Source organism: Heteronotia binoei, chromosome 5 (assembly GCF_032191835.1).
Source record: "Heteronotia binoei isolate CCM8104 ecotype False Entrance Well chromosome 5, APGP_CSIRO_Hbin_v1, whole genome shotgun sequence".
Taxonomy (NCBI): domain Eukaryota; kingdom Metazoa; phylum Chordata; class Lepidosauria; order Squamata; family Gekkonidae; genus Heteronotia; species Heteronotia binoei.
The window spans coordinates 114002280-114024327 of NC_083227.1; the positions used below are offsets into that span (position 1 = coordinate 114002280).

Consider the following 22048-nt stretch of genomic DNA (forward strand, 5'->3'; position numbering starts at 1 on the left):
AAATGCCATTTCTAAAAATAAAAGCTGACATGTTTGGAGTCTAGGCAGAGCATGTCAGCATTGGAGATGAGAGCTAGCTTCTACCAGTGGTGAACAAAAACCATAGCTATTTGGATCTGTAGAAGTCCCACCTATTTCCAATTAAGCTCAGCCCTACTACTATCATGCCACTGGCTAAGAAAAATAAATTGGTTAGGCTCAGATGTTCACCTTGCCGTTTATAAGAGCAAGTTATTGGATGAGCATGCCTCTAGAAAATACCTGTAAACAGAGACTAGGGCTAGATTTTCACACATGCCCAAGTTGCCCATACTGATATACATACTACTGAGCAAGCAGAAGGGATGTGCATGAACCCATGCTGCCACACCTACTGCACACCTCCCTGCCCTTGGCAAAAGGCTCCATGCTGCCCTTACAGGTTGCATCCCCAGAGCTGCTCTAGCCACCCACACAATTAGGTAGCAACACATGGCCTCTTGTGCCACCACATCAAGCTGAATGAACTGAAGCCCAGGAGGACATACAGTTTCTGGATGGGTGCAAAGCATTGTTTTTCATCATTTCATCCAGCTGGACTGGAGATGTGCTACAGCTGAGAGGACAGGGAGGGAGGAAGCAATGCAAGGGAAAATGGCCCATTGAAACCCTAGCCTTACTGGGATGGAGGGGGCTACAATTCCTTCACAGGGTCTCTTGTGAAACTCTAAACCAAGTGGAGGGGGGGAAAGGACAGCTGCAGTCACCTCCTGGGGCTGAGCCCATGCTTTATGCATAGTTCAGTGGTGGGAGAAAAAAAGAGGGAAACCACATGGGCATTAGCAAGTGAAAAGAGCCAAAATCGGAAGCAATAAATGGTTAACTGCTTCCCCAAAATATCCTTCTCCAGCTTCTTAGCATGCCAGGTCCTCTGGAACCAAGACTAGGCAAAAAGGAGAATTTGGGGACATCACAGAAATACATGGCTTCTTTTGATATCATTTTACTTGGACCAATCACTAGTAGGGAGATATTGGGGCAGGGGGTGGAGAGAAATATTCCCACTGGGCTTTGCTGAATCTTGAGATAGATTCCCAGGCTCTGAATGAGCAGCCAGTTGCTGGATCAATTTCAGGGAGATGCTGGCAGTGGAGTTCACGGTTGCTTAAATGGAACAGCAGCTAATGTAGAACAGATGGTGGGGGGACTGCTTTGTGTGTGAGCAAGCCAAAAAACAGTGGGAGCTCTGCCATTGCACCCCTCCACCCCACCTGCCTGCACTATAGGAGAGGCACACAGGTGCAGATGCTCTGTGTTCAACCAGACAGCACAGGTGCATTGTGCACCCATAGACCCTTCCTCAGGCTCATATCCTTCCTCGTCTGCCATGCAAGCTCAGAAGCAGCTGAGGCTCCATGGCTTGATATACCTAAAGCTGTAACTTCTTCTCCATCTCCCCTCAGATATGCCATTGCTGAGTGGAGCCAATCCCCAGCAAAACATATTGGGAAGAATCCTCTCAGGGAGCAGAGTGCTTTGACCCACCATTTAGGAAAAGGGAAGTGTACATTAGAACCAGCCTTCTTGTAATCCTGTCTTTACGCTCCCGTTGGTCTCTCAACCTTTCAGTGGCAGGGACTGGAACTATCTTGCTCAGAGGTGCTCAGCAAAGATATGGTCAGGGTTTTGAAGTGGGGATATGATGTTAGAACACACCCAAATCAGTCAGTCATCTCTTCCAGGCACTGTGACATTAAAAAAATGGTAAGCATGGCTGTCTAGAGATGGAGAGCATGTGCACACACAGAGTTCCTAAAGCTCCATGTTCACCTAGATCAGGGGTGGCCAACGGTAGATCTCCAGATGATTTTTGCCTACAACTCCCAACAGCCCCAGCCAGCATGGCCAATGGCTGGGGCTGATGGGAGCTGTAGGCAAAAAACATCTGGAGAGCTACCGTTGGCCACCCCTGACCTAGATTGTAGGTAAACCAAAGGGCATGTGAAAAATCAGAAACAATAAATGGTTCTCCAAAATATCCTTTCTCCAGCTGGCTAGTACACCAGGTCCTCCAGAACCAGTGGTGGTTGTAAAGCAACACTTGGGTTTTGCATACTGTGGGCACAACCAGACCAGCTGAGACAAAACCAATCTGGTCTGCTTTTCTGAGCCTATGAACTGAGATGTCAAACATCCTTGGGTAGTGCTCCAAGAAAGATCCAAGACCCAAGAATGGGTCTTGGCTAGGTCAATGCTTCCTCGGGAGTATGCCGCAAGCATTCCTAAGAACAAAGAAACCTCGAGTCTGAGGCTCTATTCCAAAAAAATAATTTATGGGTGTGGATAATTCATGTGCATTAGAAATGATATGTACATAAATATTTATCTCTAGGGGTATATACAGGGAGCAGCAGGAGCCAGAAAGAAATGTCCATGCCCTGTGCAAGATGTTGTCCTTGTGCGTAGCTCCAGCTGAGTATGTGTGATCTGAAAGAGCTGTCTGGCTCCTGGCAATGAGATTTTATAAAAATTATTATTATTATTATTATTAATTGGGGATAGCAACAAACAAGCAGGGTGCTCCATGGCTGGGGAGATGGTCCCATGGGTCTGGTAGGGTCTCAGGCACCTAGTGAGTGCTCCTCTTTTGGGCTAGGTTTCTCCCTGCTTTTCTGGCACACCACTTCTCCCCAGCCAACTGGCAGCAGCCAAGGCTCAGCTAGAGTAATAGCTTGGAGGGAACCTGAGATTGTAGGGCTTGAAAGCACCAGCAGAGTTTACAAGGAAGGAATCCAGTCCTCACTACGGCACTTTTGGTAGCATATGTCCAGCAGGCTCCAGAAGCTTTGGATGCAGATTCTCAGGCTTTGCTGATGCAGCTCCCAGATCTTTCTTTCACCAGGAGCAATGTGTGGTGAGAGATCTTCTGTTCCCAAGCTCTGTAATCCTCTAGGAACAGAACAGACACTTTCCCTGGGGTCCATGGCCAGCTTCCCCTCATGTCCTCACATTGTGATAGGGGAAGAGACAGGGGGTGATAGGCAGTGGGTCATGGGTGAAGACAGAATCATCAGAAGAACAGGTGCTGGTTGTGTCCTCGCAGGATGGTGAATACTGTTCAAATGGCATTGACAGGTCCAGATACTGAAAACAGAAGAAAATGGTCACTTTCAGCTTTCATTGGGGATGAAGGCCTACCTCCTCCCTAAAAACCACTGCCCCCTGTTGCAAATAACTGAATCTTTGTTACAGTTTTGCTCCCTAACCTTTGCTTCCTATTAACTTTCTAATAGTTTGAACCTACCTCTTCAGAGACAGCAGCTAGGACCTTGTCCAGTCCCTCCACCAGTTGCTTAAAGGTGGGCCTCTGAGAAGGGACAGCATGCCAACATTCCCTCATCATCATGTACCTATTACAGAAAGGCAAGAAAGTCTTCAGACATCTGCCTCCCACTGTATTCTTTGCACCCTAGTTAAGTGGGTAGGAAACAATTTAAGATGCTTACAGTTCATGGGTGCAGTTGGAGGGCTTGTCCATGCGGTGACCTTCTCTCAGGAGTTTGAAGAGCTCTTCCACTGGGATGCCTGGATATGGGGAACCTCCCAAGGTGAAGATCTCCCACATCAGAATTCCAAAAGACCACCTTAAAGCATAATTGGAGTGGGGTGAGGGCTAAGAGAGATTAAGGAAGCCAGCAATAACCACAGCATGAATATATCTTGAGGTTAACTTGTGCCATAAGCCAGCAACAGGGCATTTCTCACAACAACGAAACATGCCAAATTGCAGCACATATAATCAAGATTGAATTTGTGGCCATATATATGAATATTGGGATGTAGAAAGGACTAAGCATGCATGTGCTGGGCACTGTTCAGGATGCTGGACCAGTTTATGGAGGGAAGCTATACTCTGTGTGACACATGACATAAGATAGGAGGAGGGGCCATTGTACAGTGGCTTTCCATGCAAATAATGGCATGGTTGCCAGAGCAGCCATGGAATATATGCTTAATTGTTCTCCACATACTAGAAGTCAAAGAGCCACACACACAGTGCCTTACAATACACAGCTGTTCTGCCAGACATAATTGTTAAGATCCATTTAATTGTGAGAGCCCTTATCCATATCTCATTGAATCACACTTACACATCACTTTGATGCGTGTACACTCTGTCAAATAGGGCCTCTGGTGCCATCCATTTCACAGGCAGGCGGCCCTGAAAGCAAAAATGAAAAGCCTTCAGTTCAAGCTTTCCCCAAAATGTTGGACCCTCTTTGAGTTCTGCCTCCGCTGCCAACCACTGAGCAGCCAAGATCATGCTAATTTTCATCTGAGCTCATTCTGATTTCTACATCACTTTGGGCATTTTGAAAGTTACGAGCAATAAAAATGCCCTTTCTTCCTAGTTAAAAAACTCTCCTGATATGCATCACTCATAGCAGTATGTTTATATGCATGTACATACACAGAACCTTAATACAGTCCACACTCCTTAACTGTCCATATCTCAAATTGTTTATTTCTTTACATAAAAGCTGTATATTTCTTAGGAATCATACCAGCTCCAGGACTTTCCTCCCCATGGCCCCCAATTGACTTTGACTTACATTGCTTGTTTTCTTGTAGTAGTCTATGTCATGAACTCCACGAGCCAAACCAAAGTCAGCAATTTTCATGACATTCTCCTCAGTGACAAGTACATTGCGAGCAGCCAGGTCCCGATGAATGCACTAGAGGCAGAGAGAGAAAGGAAAAAAACAGGAAGATGAATTATCTTTGAGAACTTGGCAAATATTCTGGAGCCAGTGCCAAAGTCACCCAGGGAGAGTAGGTTATTGTTCCATCTACTGTAAATATGTATGTGAGTTTCCCATACCTCTCCCATTTTCTTCAACCATTCTCTACTTCATATTGCCCAAGCCTGGTACGTTTAATCCTCCCACCTTCAAGAACACACCTGAAATTCATACTACAGAGCCAAGACCCTGTTGGAGATACTAGGAAAATGTGTAAGAGTCATAAATGTACCAGCTCCTGGCCTGCAGCCTTATATTAGGCATTGAAAAGCAGTATCAGACTACCAAAATGGATCATTGCTACTGGGCATCATTCACCTCTGCTTAAGTGAAAGAAACATCCTACTAGTCCAAAGCAGGGAAGACAAGGAGGCAAACTTTTCTGCAAGTAGAGACTCTAATAATTCCCTCTCTTCACTATCCACTTAAGACAAAGGTCCTAATATGCATAGCAGTACACTTGTACAATGAAGCTGCTCTCACCCGCTTGGATTCCAGGTACTCCATGCCACGTGCCACCTGATAGACACAAGAGACCAAGTCTTTGAAGGACAGCTGCTCTTCAGGCATTTTGGTAACATCAAAGGTGTAATCAGGTGTGGGAGGGCGACGAGCACGCAGGTATTCCCGTAAGTTCCCCTTTGCAGCAAATTCCACGATCACATAAAGAGGCCCTGCAATTGTACACTGAAAGTGACCCTCTGTCTCGTGCTCTAAAATTCTGCATATTGTTTCGTCCCTCATCAAAGAGGGCCAGTACTTTGTGCTCCACTTGCAGCATCCTTTCACAGGACCTCTGCTTCCTTACTATGTTGTGCTACAGTGGGCCGAGCTTCTCCTGATTCCTTTCCCCATGAGCATCCCTACCTCCTTCCATACTGCCTCCCAGATCAACACTGCAACCACTCACCATCCTGCGTACAGACACCCAACAGGTTGATTATATTCTTGTGCTGGTCCATGAGTTTCATCATTTCCATTTCTGAGATGAGATCAGCCAAATCTTTGTCAGTAGCATTATCTGGCAAGGTACAGAAAAAAGAGATGCTATGGACCCATGTTGAGGGCAAGGTGAACCAAGATTTTGTCTTGGGTACAGAAGACCCCAATGTGTCCAACTCTTGTAGCCCTGCAAGCCCCAAGTTACCTTTCAGCATCTTGACAGCAACAGTGATGGGGCGTTCTGGCCGTTCCTGATCAATCCCATAAGCCTCTGCTCTTACCACTTGCCCAAAACAACCTTCACCTAGTGGCTTGCCCAGCACTAACCTAATGGAAAAGAAAGGAAGGAGGCAGTTTAAGGGATGTTCTCATATCATAGGAATGGAGCTATTGAGCAAGGAGAGCCCAATGTATTTGGCTATGAAATGCAACATGACAAACCCCAAGTCTCCTAGTATAAGACCAGCCTCTGAACTTCTAGATCACAGAGCTAAAGGGAGAGTAGGTCATTGGAATCCACTTGGGTTTTTCTTTGAGGAAAATGTCACCAATAGTCTTACACCCTGCTCACATTACAGTAGAAAGTATAGCAGACAGGGGAGTAGAGGAAGGACAAACATTTACGTCTAGTTCACCCATGTGGCTGTGCGCCCAGATTTCTCACACATGAGTATTCTTGGGCTTGTGATTGCTCTCACTTGCCCAGAGGGAGTAGCATGTAAGCCCAAAGCACATGTGATTGCAGCCCTGTATGGAGCAGTCATATTGCTGGGAATTACTATAATCATGTGTAAAACAGGCACAGTGATTGGTTTTTTTTTTGGGGGGGGGGTTCACATGCTATTACTTTCATGTGAATCTAGGCATGTGTGAGCCTAAGGACATCAATGAGAACAGCAGTAACACCTGTGAGATCCATGTCCTGGATGTCTAAGTATATGAACACCTTGAGTTGAGGAGACAAACACCAATTAGACATCAGGATATGTGATCCAAGCTAGAAAACATAAGTATAGCTCAGCATCCTCCAGGGAAGCACACATATAGAGAACACACTCACTCCACTTCACAGATTTACCTGTCTCGGGGGAATTCCCACTTTGAGTCAAGTGGCAGCTCCACTTCCATGACCCCAGCCAACATGGGTGTGCAGCTTGATGAGAGGCGGGTGACACGCATGAGTGATGTGGTAGATTTGCCTGAGGAGCTTGATTCCAATGAGAACTAAGGAAGCAGCACAGTACTAATTAGATTGGCCTGTGAACACCTCTCGTCTTCACAGAACTAGATGTAACTCAAGTAACAACAGGGGATAACCATACCCCAAAGGAGTCTCAGATGGTAAGACAAAGTTGTACTTAAAAATTCACATGTTGGAACAGACCAAATTCCCTCTCGATATGCATTCTGCCACAAACCAGCTGTCACAGAAAGCTCACAAATGGAATATTGGTGGAAATGCTGACTACATATTTGGGCATTTCATTGTTCTCAACTGATTCTTGTTCAGAGCATGCAGATGATATTTTACCAAAGATTAAGGCCCCTAGAAAACCACTGCAGTGGCAACACCCTGATCATTCTAACCCACATTAAAGGCAGGTTACATACCTGCCGGATGAGAGGGAATTTGGAGAGCTTGTGTACTGCCATGGGCTCCAAGGGCTGCTTCCTTGGCTGGGCTTGCATCCGGCAGAGGACAATGATGATGACAGCCATAGCAACAGCCAAAGATCCCGAAGTGTAGATAATGATATCTGTGTACTTGACATCAGGAGCATTCACCTCCTGCACCTGCTCTTCTTCTGCAATCAATGAATGAATTTCCAATCAGCATGCTCCAGGGCTAAACTAACCTTGACCATGGCTGACACCAAGAACAGCTGCTGCAACCAGGCCAAAACAATTAAGGCATCGCCAAAGAGCATAGTTGCACAAAGTACTCCACCTCTTGCAGAGCCACTTGCCCAATCTGTCAATCTGATATTCGGGGGGGGGGGGGGGGGTTAGCAGGAATACACAGGAATGCAATTCCAGCTGGCTTGGTGTCAGGGGATGTGGCCTAATATGCAAATAAGTTCCTGTGTGAAACAGTGGTGACATCAGGGGGTATTGCCTAATATGCAAATGATTCCTGCTGAGCTTTTTCTATTAAAAAAGCCCTGCTGACATTCATACTGATGTCAGTGCAAGACAGTTGAGTATATCCTTACATTTCTTCTGTTGATAACACGGCTTTTCTTTGGCTAAACTGTGCCCATTTTCTTTTTCTCGAAGTGTTACAGAGTGTTATAATTTCTGCACAACTGATCTATGTATGTGTAATATACATAAGTGGTAAACGTTTTTTAACAAGATCAAACAAATCAAGATACATGCATCTTTATAAGTGGTTTCATTATCCAAGTTAGACACAAGTATCGCTGATTATCTCTCTACCCCAACTCTTTTCAGTAGTAGTACATCTTAAAACCAAAGTTTATGTGCCTTAAGCTATCTTTCTACAATAATTTTGGACTTATTCCAATTTTACCATTTGCAATATTTCATCTTAGTTATCTTTTTTATTTAGAAGGTTTAATGCTGGCTTTCTAGTGACTGGCAAATGAAATCCTGGCAGCACATTCAGAACCACTATCTGGTATTTGACACATTGTCTTCACGCAGTTTATTACACACACTGATCATATGGAAATATAATATCCAAGGTTTCCTCTGTTGACTTGAATAGCACTTTCTAAAATTGTTTTGCTTTTGGACAGCACTACTATATGTGCAGAAAATCTTCCTTTACAATACAACGGAGACATAAATCTTGGCTTTCAAGGAATAAGCGTAACTATGCTTAAGACAATTTTGCTTTTAGAGAAAGTAGACAGACGCCTAGAGCATTTGTTGAACAGAAATTCCTAAACTTTTCATATGGTATCTTCTTTTCTACATTCAATTATAGATGGTTTTGCAAATACTCAACTTTTTTTTAACACCTAGTAAAGGCTTGACAAAATTCCTTTCCTCAGTTTCTTCAGTCGCCTTTAAGATTTTTTTCTTTATTACTGTGGAGGTTTTGCTAAAACAGTGCCATATTTCCACTCATTTTTGTAATTAATTTATTTGTATTTTAATATAGAATTACTGCATAAATCCATGAAACAATCTAACAGGATTTTATCATGTCAGTAAAGGATTTTATCACATTCCAGAAAATAAGGGATAACTGGACCCCCACTTCCGTCCAAAGATTTTTAGCGATCTGTGACCTCCAGAAACTCATTCCATTTATTTTACATTGGTTTTTTTTTTAAACTAAAGAACATGCACAGGCTGATAGAACTGTTGTCCCCTCCCCCCCACTACTGATAGGCCTGGTAGATACTGCGATACTGTGAAGGAAGATCTTACACCCATATATCTTTTCTTGCCCCAACCCATTTTCAGCTGTCACCTAGGGGTCCTCTGTCCTTCCTCACCTGGCAGCACAGTAAGCCAGGCTGACTGGTAGGACAAGCCAATGGAATTCCCTGCCAGGCATGTGTACTCGCCAGCATCTTCCATGGAGACATTGCGCAAATACAGTACTTCCACCTCTGAGCTGTTAATATCTGCTGTCTGCCAAGACAAATGGAGAGAGACAAGAGAGAGGTAAGCATTAACTCTAGACTACACAAGAGGGTTACCCAGCTTTCCCTTTGGAAACAGAATGCCTTGCTTGCTGCCAATATACATCAGATCTGGTGCATTCCTTTGCTAACTAAGACTCATGTACCCACCTCTCCACTGAGAATACACTAGTTGAGTGCGCTATTGCTGTTGCAAGATTTCATTGCTTTTTGAATATCCTGTAAGATGCTTCCAGATACAACTCAGTTATAAGGCTACAGTTGTGATGGATTCAGTAGTCTGTCTGCCATAAGAGGTGCATTGGCTTGCAATTTTTTTTACCAACTGTGGTACAACTGAAGGTATCACCTTTTCAGATCCTATTTTTTTTAATTGTCATTGACACAGTAATCATTCTTTTAACCCTTAACGTAAGAGGAATCTATTAATGTATTAGCCCTTAATGTAAAAGGAACCTATTATTTGAAAATTATTGTAGAGCCACACAATGTAAAAGATTCAACTCCTAATACTAGACATAGATGTGTCTGTATCCCAACTGTCCCAGATTAAGGAGTCAGCAACTGGAAGATCCTGGACCACATCTGGCCTACTGAAAGGTTTCAGCTGCACCTCCATCCCATTGCTAACCTGAGGGTGAAAGGGGTATTGACAAAGTACAACTCGTAGCAAGAGACATTTCAAGAGGGACTCTCAGGCACTAGCCCACCACTCCTCATTCATTTCTCAAAGCAGCCTTTTAGGAAAATTGGTGTTTAAATTGCTCAGAGCTATCTCTATTGTTAGAGGCAGAGCCAGTTCTATACACTTATAAACATCACTACGTCCTCTATTATTTTCTATCCCACTTACCTTAAGGACTTGTACGTAGGGGATTCCATCAGGGCCATAGTTGCTGCCATTCACTTCAATGTGTTTCAACCACTGTATGTGGGGCTGGGCATCGCTGTACACTTTGCAAAAGAACTCCACATCACTGCCCACCACTGCTGTGGTATTGGCAGGGAGCCCTGCTTGCAGGATTGGCCTATGTGGAGATCTCTCTGAAAGGGACAAAGTAGGAAAGTGTTATCCAATGCAGTTGAAGTCTGCCAGATGTTCCAGAGGGGCACTCCACAATGCATAAATCAATAAGCACAAAACTGATAATGATAAAGGAGAACGTTGGAAATAAAGAGGCACAGTCAGCTGTCTTTGAGGTCGCGTTCCTCTCCCTTATCTAACAGCATAACTTTCCTTTCAGACGTTCCTACAGCAGCAATATAATGTTCCTGTCTTTGAGGCTAGTGGGATTGTTATGCCTTCTCTATCTCTTCTTTTGCCAGCAGACAAGGCTGCACTTCTGATATTACTTGGTGCCGCAGACTCAACTCCTACCCAGTGCTGGCTCCAGGGCCTCTTTCCGGTGATTACAAGTAAGCTCAGAGAAGACAGATAATGAGGGGCTGAGAGATAAGGGAGCAAAGGCTTAAAGCTAAGCCTAGAGATCCAGACAGGGTTAATTAATTTCATCTGACTTTATATCCTAAGAGATCACCAGCTTCCTTTGAAGCTGGTAGAAGATTCAGGGCATTTTTCTTCTCTCTGGAGTATTTGAGGTCAGGATGGTGAGCCTGGTCCTTCCCACAAGAACCTGGATGGCTGACAGGCTGGGGGTGGGCTGTGGCCTCCCACACAAACTCAAAAGTACTAATCAGTGAAGCAATTTCCAGGCTTCCTTATGATGGGCCCAGAGCATTTGGCTTTTTGTTGGGTTTTGTATGGTCCATCTGTGGGGGAGATGCTCTCACCTAGGACATCCAGAAAATAGCTGAAGCGGATGTTGCCATACTTGTTCTCCACCACGCAAGTGTAGTTGCCTCGGTCAGAAGGTACCACACTCTCCATGACTAAGCTCCAGTGTTGATGCCGTAGCTAGGGAAAGGGAAGTAGATGCAACCAAAGTGAATAGGTGTAACATTTTAAAGCTCCCAGCACATGACTGTTTGTAGAATGGATGCTTTTTGTTTCAAACACTACAGTTCTGTTTTATTCAAAGTTCTGGAAACACAAACAGAATAAACAAAAGTTAACAGCAGCATTTAGCACAGTGATCCCTAATGTGGTGTCACTGGGTATCATGGCACCCACTAATGTGTTTCCATGTGCCCATTTCTTCCTCAGTATAGACACAGCCCACCATCTAACTGGAGTAGGAAGTGTTTCAGTGGAGCCCTGGAGGCATTATCTTTGGATCTACGGGGCACTTATTGACACATACGAAGCTGCCTTATACTGAATCAGTCTATCTGTCCACCAGAGTCAGCACTGTCCACTCAGACTGGTAGCAGGCTCTCTCTAGGGCCTCAGGCAATGGTTTTTCACATCTTTTTGACTGAAGATGGCAGGGATTGAACCTGGCACCTCTGGCATGCCAAGCAGATAGAAGGGACCTTCAGGATAATCTAGTGCTCTACCACGGAGCCACAGCTCCTCCCCAAAACGTCTGTCTCTATTGTAAGAGGATCCTTGGCTTGGCAATACCTCATATTTTGTAGTTGCTCCTTCCATGGCAGCCATTCTGTGGTGGTGCCCAGCCCAGTTCCATTCCTCAAAATCTCAAAAGTGCCCACAGATCTCAACACATTTGGGGACTACTGAGGTGGCTTCTGGTTGCTGAACCACCACTATAATACACTCACAAAGACTAAAGCTACAGAGGTAACACTTGGTTCTGTCAAGTTCACAGCTGGCTTCTGTAGTGGCCTCCTCTCTAAACAGTTTTACAGGGACGATTCCTGCCACCCCACACACAAATTCTAGTTCATATGACCTATCAAAAAACCAGCCGTCATTTCAACATGGTGGATGAAAGGAGGAGAGAATGTCAAAAAGACCAAAGTGTCTATGTTCTTACTCGGATCCCACCAATACGGTGCTCTCCTCTGAATTCCCGCCCGTTCTTCAGCCAGCGAATCGTAGGAGTAGGGCTCCCTGAAGCTGGGCAGCGAAACTTGACTGTATTTCCTGCTGGGACTGCATACAGCTTTTTGTCCATTCGTTGAGGGTGTGTCCAAAAAGGTGCTGAAGATAACATCACATGATCAGTCCCAAATGTTAATAAAGCCTCATGGCCTTAAAGATAAACTGGTGAAGGCAACTGGAGTACTCTCAAAGAAACAGATTGCCAGCATTTCCAGCAAAGACAGAGACCCACTTAAGCAGCTAGGAGTATGGTACAATGCATTACAGCATAGAGCACAGCATTCATAACCACTCTGCCAGGAAACCTCAGAACCCCAGGATATGTGAATGCTTGTCAGGACACACTCCAGCAGAACTCTGTTACTAACTTGGAAATAATTTGTTGTCAAGCTCTATTGGACCTATCAGAATTTCTGCAGAGAAGAAAGCTGAGAGTTAAGCAGGGAAAATGTTTGACTGTTCTATACAGCAGATCAAATATCCCTTTCTCATCTCCTGTTCCAGTACTGCTGCGGTATACAAAAACTACTGTTTAATAGCTAATAGGGCATAATACTTACCGCGTCGGTTATGTATTGGCTCCTCATTTGAATCCACATGGGCACTGTCCACATCACTGTCTTCATCATCATCACCAGATGCCAATGAATCTGAAACCAAAGTGGCACAAGTTGAGTCTTTGCAGAACAGCCACCATGACATCCAAAAGGCATTGAATAAACACTGCCTGACAGGGAAGTTCTTGACTAGCACATTGTGAGGGACTGTAGAGGAACAAGCAAAAGACCATCATTGTAGGGGGGGGGGATCCACATTTTGGTTTCCCTTGCTGCTTTCCACAAAGGGCACTGTATGGGATAAAGCATCATGACGAAATCAATTTAAAACTCTTCCCATAAAAGATGAGTTAACAGAGGTAGGAGCATGAAGATCCTTCACTATCCTTGCTCTTACCCACAACAGAGATGGTAAAGTTGCGCAGGCTCTCGCCAGTGCTCCGTATCCGGCATGAATACAGCCCTGAATCTTCATAGGTGACATCAGCAATCTCCAGCATGCTCTGCCACATGTGGATGCGTCCACCTGGGAGAAGCTGCTTGGCTTCTTTGTACCATATGATTATGAAGCTGTGATTGGCACTGCAGTAGAGCTTCAGCAGACTCCCTGGATCCAGTAGCAAGTGCTCCTCCTCCACCTCCAACATGTGGCTCTCAAACATTTCTGTCCAGTGTAGAGAGAGTATAGTCAGTGCAATGACAGAGTTAGCTCACTTTAGCTGCTATAACCTCCATAAGACAAACACTGTGGGAGATGGGAGGAGGGGCAACTATGACACAGGAATTCCTTTATCCAGGTAGATCCCAGAGAATATAACCAGACATCAGTGTGCATACCTCTCTCTCTGTCCCTGGACCATGAGAGGGCATGACTGAGTGAGGGCTTAAGTGTCAGAAATTTCACCTGCAATAGTCATGAAGTAGATGAGAGTGGCATACTCAAGACTGGTAAATGATGATAATCATGGCATCTGGTTCTTTTGTGACTCAGAACAACTAGCCACCAATTGTCCAAACTCAAGCACATGAACAATAGTTGGGTTAAAAGAAGAAGAAGAAGAAGATATTGGATTTATATCCCGCCCTCCACTCCGAAGAGTCTCAGAGCGGCTCACAATCTCCTTTACCTTCCTCCCCCACAACAGTCACCCTGTGAGGTGGGTGGGGCTGGAGAGGGCTCTCACAGCAGTTGCCCTTTCAAGGACAATCTCTGCCAGAGCAATGGCTGACCCAAGGCCATTCCAGCAGGTGCAAGTGGAGGAGTGGGGAATCAAACCCGGTTCTCCCAGATAAGAGTCCGCACACTTAACCACTACACCAAACCGGCTCTCCAGGGCTCTCCAGGGCAAATATAAGAACATAAGTTTGCCTGGGTTCTGCATCCACTGCTAAAAACTTTTCCTAAATGTCTGGAAAGGCGTTGTGGTTATGCAGTGACAGGAGAAAAATCATTCCTCCTATGTTCTTTGTGTTATTTCAGTATTTCTCAACCTGAGCACCAAAGAAGTGCCCTTGGGATCAGGCACAACTCAAATGTAAGCCTGCATTGCAGGGAACCTTGTCCTCAGGGTAGGCAAAATCCAGAAGAACATCCTGTTTCAGAAGGCTTTATGCTCTTTCAATTAATTTCACCCAGACCACAATTTGCTCTGGAATACAGATTAAAAGACCTGGGGCAAAAATTGATTCCCCCCCCCCCGCCAAGGCCTGAAATGAAAGAATTAGAAACCTCTGGGAAAACTGGAAAAATATTCTATATTTGCTCTTTTAAAACAATGAGTAAAATACTTTGGAAAAATTTGGTGAACAGATGTCACACTGCTGGAAGTGCCGTAGTTGCATGTTCAAAGGCAGCATTATTGACAGCAACAGCATTGCTGCTGCATTTGATTGAACAGCCAACAATCTTAGGATAATGTTGAAAAAGTAATTTCAAATGCTGCCAAATATAGAACATCTTCAGGCAGAAGTTCAGTCTGGAGACCTGCCAACCTTATTATTTCTACAACACAGAGCAAGACAAACACAGCCCAGCTTCCGAGATGCTGCAGACTCTTGCATCATATGAGAAATTGGTGAATCTTTAAAAATACACAAAATCATGATGCTAGCTAATATGTGGAAAGAGTTGAGGGGCTTGCTTTGGTTTGTGCAAATTTTTTATTTTCTGAAGTCTATGATGCTCAAAGTAATAAGTTAAAAATCAAAAGCTGCAAATTTTTCAGCCCCTCAGGGCTGATTTTTGCAATTTGCAAGAGGTCTGATATTAATCACCTGATGCATTTTGTTCCTGTTTTTTAAAAAGCCATAGAGCAGTTTGATTTGGGGATACAGTACACTGTGGAGGCAGGGGAAGCACTCTTCCTACGTGATGTTTTCCTGAAACAAATCCCCTGCGTCTGCTGCTGCTAGACTTTGTAAGTGAAAAAGTATTACTATATATTATATCTGTCTTTCCCCACCTTATCAGGGCTAGTAGCAGTTGGAGGAGAGGCAATTTTGAACAGGAAGATAAATGGGACGGGGTAAAGGTTTAAGCTTCTATCCACACTACTACCCCAATCCAGTTCCCCACTTTACGGCTGCTTTTTGTCATTAACACAGAATTACAATCACAAATTTACCATATCATGTCTGGCATAAACCTGGTTTATGCTAACATTTCCAAAGATTTGTTAATTGGGATGGGATGAGATATGCATTTAATCAGTCAATAAAATGGCTCTTTATCAGTCTATGTTTACTTTTGCAAATCAATCCTCCTGTCTGTCTTTAATAAAAAACACATCCCAGTGAATTCCACAGAGCTTAAACCGTACACAGGATTACAGCATGGCATTGATGAAATAATACTTGAACTTTAAGTGTCTCCAACAATCCCAAAGTATAATTAAATGTCTGAAGTTATCAGTACCCCAGATAACAAAGCCTTCCAATTCTTTACTATAGTGTTAATTTTCCATTTTTGACTTTTTATTTTTCCACCTCTACTTCCCCAATTCAAAGCTTGAGCCTATTCTTATTTGGAAGTAAGCCTCACTATGTTTTATGGGACTTACTTCCAGGCAAGCATGCATAGGATCATGCAGTTAGACACTTTTGGGCCTTAAGAGCATGGGAGTTAGCAACTCCATTTCTAACACAGGACACTTGTGAATTCCGTTTTAATAAAACAAAAGAAACTAATAAATATTACCAGTTTTACATGCTGATAAAATAAGACGCTATACAATGACAGTATAAAACATATGGAATATATTTCATTTTTTAAATAATAAATTCGGCCGAAAAGAAAGTAAAATTGGAAATACTGCATAGAGCCATCAAGCAGTTTCTCCAAAATTTTGTTTCCCAAGGGGACTGGGGAAGAGTGTTGCTTTCTTCTATGACTTTACAATTTACAAAAGTTTAAAATTTAAAATTTGCAGCATCCAAAATAGCCCCAGAGTAGCAAATTAGCAGAATAATAAGGAAAGAAAAGCAGAAGGGAGAAAAAGGTTTACAGGAAGGAATAATGTTGAAAATGGAAAGATATCTTTGTTCATATGGGCATGGCTCTTTTCCTTCCTCAGGCAAAACAGTTGATTTTATGGGAAAGCACTCCAGTTTGGGGCATTTTCTGAAGAGAAAAACAGGAAGGTAGGGGAGAATAATCATGAAGGATTTTAGGTTAATCTGGAAACATTTTTTCCTCCGGATCTGTGATCAGAATGGCTGATTGGGCATAAATGAGATATCAGGTAATTGATTGTGTGTAGACTCCACAGGCAGAGGAGGAAGTGATATCAGGAGGAGGTATATTTAGGTCCCAGCACTTACTGGGTTTCTTTTGTTTTGACTGTTGCACCCAAAATAGCACTTGGAGAGGCAAATTTATCTGGTAAGGAAAAAAGATACTTGGGGCTTTGTAGTAATAGCAAGTAAGTCCCATCATTACAGTAGCGACTACAGGCTGAGGAAGAGTGCAGGCACAGTTCTTGTGATCCTCGGAACTCTGTTCACAAGCCCCTTTGTCCTGGGTTCCTGCCTTTGCCTCTTGTTCCATGGGGCAATGATGTCATCAAAGCCCTTTTGCTGCCAGTCTTGGACAGCAGAAAGGATCCCCATGGACAGTGAAGCATGACTTCTCTGCTCAATCCCCTCCTCCTCTCCGTGGCCTCTCTGTGGGGGCCTTCGATTGAGTGGTCACTCTCTCAGCCAAGAGTGACTGTTTTGACAGCTTCCAAAATGAACATGTCAGGAAGCCCGTGACCGCTGCCCCTCCCCCAGCCACCATTGTCCCAGCCACACTGCTCCTTTCCCGTGCTCTCCTTGCCCTTGGTTTACAATAGGGACCAGGCCCCTTTCAGCAGAGGGCTCTGCTTTTGGCTCCAGCTCTGCCGCCACAGGTTGGGCGGGGGAAGGGAAGGAGGGGAATGAGATAAGGAGCCCCTATAATTGTTGCCAGTGAGGAAAAAAAAGTAAAGCTGCGCAGAAATACCCAAATGGAAGGCCTCTGAGCAATATCAGGGTTCCTTTTTCCAATTTTGTAACTTTACTCACTAATGCTACCATTTCTCCTCTCTCTTTTCATTCATTCCATTCTTTGTACTTGTATCTCTCCTGCTTAGCTCAGCCAGCTCTCCCTAAGCACACAGGCCTTTCCCTCCCTCCTTTCCCTCCTCCCACTCCTGAGTGGGAGTGATAGGCTTCACACTCAGCTGACTCCACAATTTCCCGCCTCCCTGTTTGTCTAACCTGGATTTGAACTATAATTGCTTTGGTGACCCATCCTCCTCCACCACCAGCCCAGGTTGCGGATCCCCACCAACTCCCCCCTCAAACTAACACAGTTGTAAAAGTCCTCCACACTTTCAGTTTTAGTGGTGCCAGTCTTCCAAATTGATGAATACTAAGGGGAACAGCTCTGGTGTATGTGTGTGCTGGGCAGGGGAAAGCCTCTCCATACATTCTGCACTAGATTGTCTGGAAATTGCCAGGCCTCAGAGACAGCCATCTGAACGTGGTCACTGCAAGCCTGGCTCTTTTCTACTATGCAACCATGATCCCCCTCCACCAAGATCAGAGCTGGAGGTATTCCTGCATTCCTTGTAGAGCCAGTACATGTTTCAGCAAGAGACTCCAAATAATTCTTTTTCCCTACCATTAACAGGCATACTCAACGGCCCAAAGGTACACAGGAACTTCTGGAGGATTTAGAAGCATCTGCTCCAAATTTATAGGAACTTCTGTGTCATTCATTGGTGCTAACAGATTTAAATTAATGCATTTTATCAACAGCGGCCACCATGCTTGCCTTGGGAAAGGAATATGGCTCAGTGGTACATAAAAACACAAGAGAGGCCATGCTGGATCAGGCCGATGGCCCATCCAGTCCAACACTCTGTGTCACACAGTGGCCAAAAAAGTACAGCATCTGCTTAGCATGCAAAAGATCCCAGGTTCAATTTCCAGCATCCCCATGTTAAAAGAATCAGGTAGCAGGTGATGGGAAAGATCTCTGTCTGAGACATTGCAGTGCCACTGCCAGTCAGAGCAGACAACACTGAGTTTGATAGACCAATAGTTTGACTCGGTGTAAGGCAGCTTCTTCATTTTTTCATGTGCTTTCACCCTTGATCCTGGGACTTTGTTCTTACACACGGGAATATATGCCCCATAGTTGTTCTTTACTACAGAAACACTTAAAAGTAATTGTCAATAATTTTAGATGAATATGGCTTCAATCTGAGAAAACCACTCTGATTGGAAGGCAAGGAAGCCCCCACCTTTAGGAGAGCTTTAAATAGACATGGGGCCCTTTGATTAGCAGCACAAGTGGCTAACACATGAAGTCCTGTCTGCTTTTCTCTACAACACAATTTGCATCCTAAACAAAAAATGGGAGTGATACAATTGAAATGCCCCAACTGCCAAGCTGCCATCCTCTTTTCCAAGACACACTCTGCATTCTCCAGTTTAATTCATTACTGAGCTTTGTTCTTTCCAGACCCATATGATCAGGCACAAATGGTACAACACAGACTCTCCATTCTAGGACCTGGGGAGATGTCCAATCCAGCTGTCAGCCTGCTCTGGCTTTTGACAGGTGACATCAATGACACACATAGGCCAGGAATCAATCTATAACGCCAACACAGGCAATTTGTGACAGCTTTATCCAGAACCATCAAATGTCAATAGCTCTTGGATCCTCTTGACATAAATCAGATTCCTTGTTCTCTTAGTCTGGCTTCAAGGCACACCTTTCACCAAGACGCCCAATTAAATCATAAACATTTAAAGCCATGAACAGCATCCTAGAACTTCACATTAAATCCCTCCCTTTCCCCTGAAATATGAACAATCCCTCCCACCCCGCCTCAAATGAGTTTTCAGGAAACAAATTTCGTGTCAATGCCCTAATGCCCGCTTCTTCAGTCCAATAAAATAAATAGTTGGTAGTTGGCAGTGGCAAAGTACAATGATTGGGGGAACAGCAGCAGCATGGGTACTGAAGCAGCTGGCTGGCACACATGATAAACATCCCATTTGTTCACTGGATGGGCTAGTTATGCAAGTGATGTCTTTTCTGATGCATGAGACAGGATGCCAAGCACCTAGCACTGACCAGTTATCCCCACCCTTCCGGGGGGTTCTGAAAGTACAAAACTATACCAAAGAATCAGCTCATAAATTACGTTATTCAGTAGGGTCAGTCATAAAGCCAGCAAATTATATTGGCCAAATAATTTAAGCAGCCCCACAAATTCCATAATTTGCATTTACAACACTGTTTTTGTAATAACTGGTAGAATCGGGAGCCCTGTCTCCAATATGTTTGCACAGTGTCTGGCTCCATAGCAATGATCCACAATTAGAACTACTGCAGGGTAAATAGTGACAAACACTGAATTTGACCAACTCAGCAAAGCAAGCTACACTCGCCCTATATTACAAATTTTTACTGTGCTCCTATCATGCACAGATCTGTGTGTATTGACCAAGGCACATTTGATCCCATGGTGGATCCTACACACACAAAAGTAAACTCTTAACAAATCACAACCAGGAGACAGATCCAGCAGAGATGCCCATAATATACAAGCAGGTCACAAGAAAATACTACTGCTACAGACTGGTTGATCATAGATTAACCATAGAATCAGAGTTGGAAGGGACCTCCAAGGTCATCTAGTCGAACCCCCTGCACAATGTAGGAAGTTCAGAAATACCTCCCCACCCCACCACCAGTGACCTCTGTTCCATGTCCAAAAGATGGCAAAAAGCCATCTGTTATGGACCAACTTTCTGGGCTCAGTCTTTCTTTAAGAAAATCTAGTCTCTATTTATCTTAACTTCAGAGGAACTGTTTGAAACTTGTATGTTGGAATAAAACACAAAAACCAAGCTGAACATTTTCTGTATCACACACAAAACAAACCCCTGCTATTTACAACAACAACCTTATAAACCGTCCTTTCTACCCTACAAGTGGGATAGACAGTTGCAAACCTTAAGGCCAACTGAACTTTGATTCTGACCTTGTGTACCCATATGGTGGGATGGGAGGGAAATGTGTTACCACAGCAGATGCTTGCAACACATTATGCCACTAATGTTACCATGACCCCAAAACCAGTGCAGGCCATCAGACTGTCAACTGGACTTGGATCAGGGAGATTTCAGCTCCCACCTATGTCATAAACTCATTAAGTGGCCTTGGGGGAGAAATCACTTTATCTGTTGTGACAAACATTGGTTCACGTTGCAGAGTTCTCTTACATCAGTCAAAATGCACTGCAGTAGTAGTAGCAAACCTAAAACATTTGGGTCTCTTGCACCTTATCAAATGTGAATCTCTTCCCTCAACATGAGCAGCACCTTTTCTCCAATGACTCTCACCTGGTTCTGTGGTCTCTTCTGTTGAAGCACCTGGCCAAACAGACAGTACTGCTATTATCTGGAACTTAAGAAGGCCCCAAAACAGGGATGTCATTCTGTTACCTCTTCTTCTCCTCACCCTGCGCTCTCAGCTGAATCTTCAACCCTAGAACAAGAAAAGAGTCCTTCATCCTCTGTGTTTCCCACTTGATGAAAGCGTATATAGTCAGTTCTCAGCCTGTTAATGGCACAAAGGGGACGCTTCCTAAGATACCTATAGCCCTGGCAAGACATTCACTTTGGAAGGAGAGAGTTGGCAATGAGGGGAATCAGCAGTGGTTTTCAGAGTTACTCCAAAGTTGGAACAATTCAGCAAGATGTCCTTCATTACATACAAGCAAGGCAAGTTCCAAGCCACTTGAGTGAAAGTCAACTCCATTCCTGGCTGGACATGCTTTTCTACCGCAAATCTGTCATGGCCATTTTGAAAATTGGCTAGGGTTTAGGGGGAAACTGCTGAGGAAGGCATGAGGCTGAGATGTTATTTGAGCTTCTAGTCCTTTGTACCCAGTATCCATCAGATATCCTTGAGGGTCTCCTGTCTGAACAATGGAGCTCCTCTTGGGTGAGTCCCAGAATCCCTGATCTTTGGGATTCTTGCCCACCCACATCTAGCAGAGCTCGGGTCCCTCATCCCTGTACCCCTTTGAAATCTCAACCAGATACACCTTCTAATGTGCACTGATGGTACTCTGGCTAGGAAACATCCAAGACAACAAAAACAGGCTCTGCTCTGGACACTGAGGGGGATGCGTGGGTATAGTGTGCAGGGTGGGGAAATCATGGCGGAAGGTAATCATGGTGTGATTTCTACAATATCTATGTCCCGTGTGTGAGAAAGCATCTACTCTTGCACAGCACAACCAGACAGCAATATGGGGTTCATTGAAAGCAAGGGGATTCAAGCAGACCGGTTGGGAATTTCAACCCAATTCATTAAATGGGATTTCGGATTGCGCTTGAAAACTGTGGGGCGCCGAGAGAGAAGCGAGTGTGCACGAAGAGTAGCAAGTGTTCCTTTGCCTGCTGCGAGTGGGCTGCATATAGGGAGTGTGTGTGTGTACACGGTGTAAGTTTACAGGGGCTGGAGTTCTCCGTGGCGAGAGTGAGAGCGGGAGCTGTGCCCGAGCATGAGCTCCGGAGGGCAGTTTAATTTTTAATCCGAGCGACAAAGGGTTTCTGCGCGCCCGGACAGCCTGGTAACAGATTTACAGACCCTCCCGGTCAAAGTCCACCTCCTCACCAGCCGCCGAAAGGCGC

General features: G+C 44.4%; 1 protein-coding gene across 1 annotated transcript; it reads right to left on the minus strand.

Annotated features, from left to right (window-relative positions):
* Positions 1 to 2291: 2291 nt before the first annotated feature.
* On the minus strand, positions 2292 to 20889 carry FGFR4 (fibroblast growth factor receptor 4). Its single transcript, XM_060240169.1, has 17 exons — positions 20750 to 20889; positions 13263 to 13529; positions 12869 to 12958; positions 12241 to 12407; positions 11135 to 11258; positions 10197 to 10387; positions 9194 to 9332; positions 7335 to 7528; positions 6802 to 6947; positions 5929 to 6050; positions 5692 to 5802; positions 5265 to 5455; positions 4593 to 4715; positions 4131 to 4201; positions 3486 to 3623; positions 3284 to 3389; positions 2292 to 3123 (listed from the first exon to the last, which is right to left on the minus strand). Exons 1-17 carry the CDS (start codon positions 20841 to 20843, stop codon positions 2977 to 2979), a joined length of 2421 nt encoding a protein of 806 aa, XP_060096152.1. The 5' UTR covers positions 20844 to 20889; the 3' UTR covers positions 2292 to 2976.
* Between the last annotated feature and the right edge of the window lie 1159 nt (positions 20890 to 22048).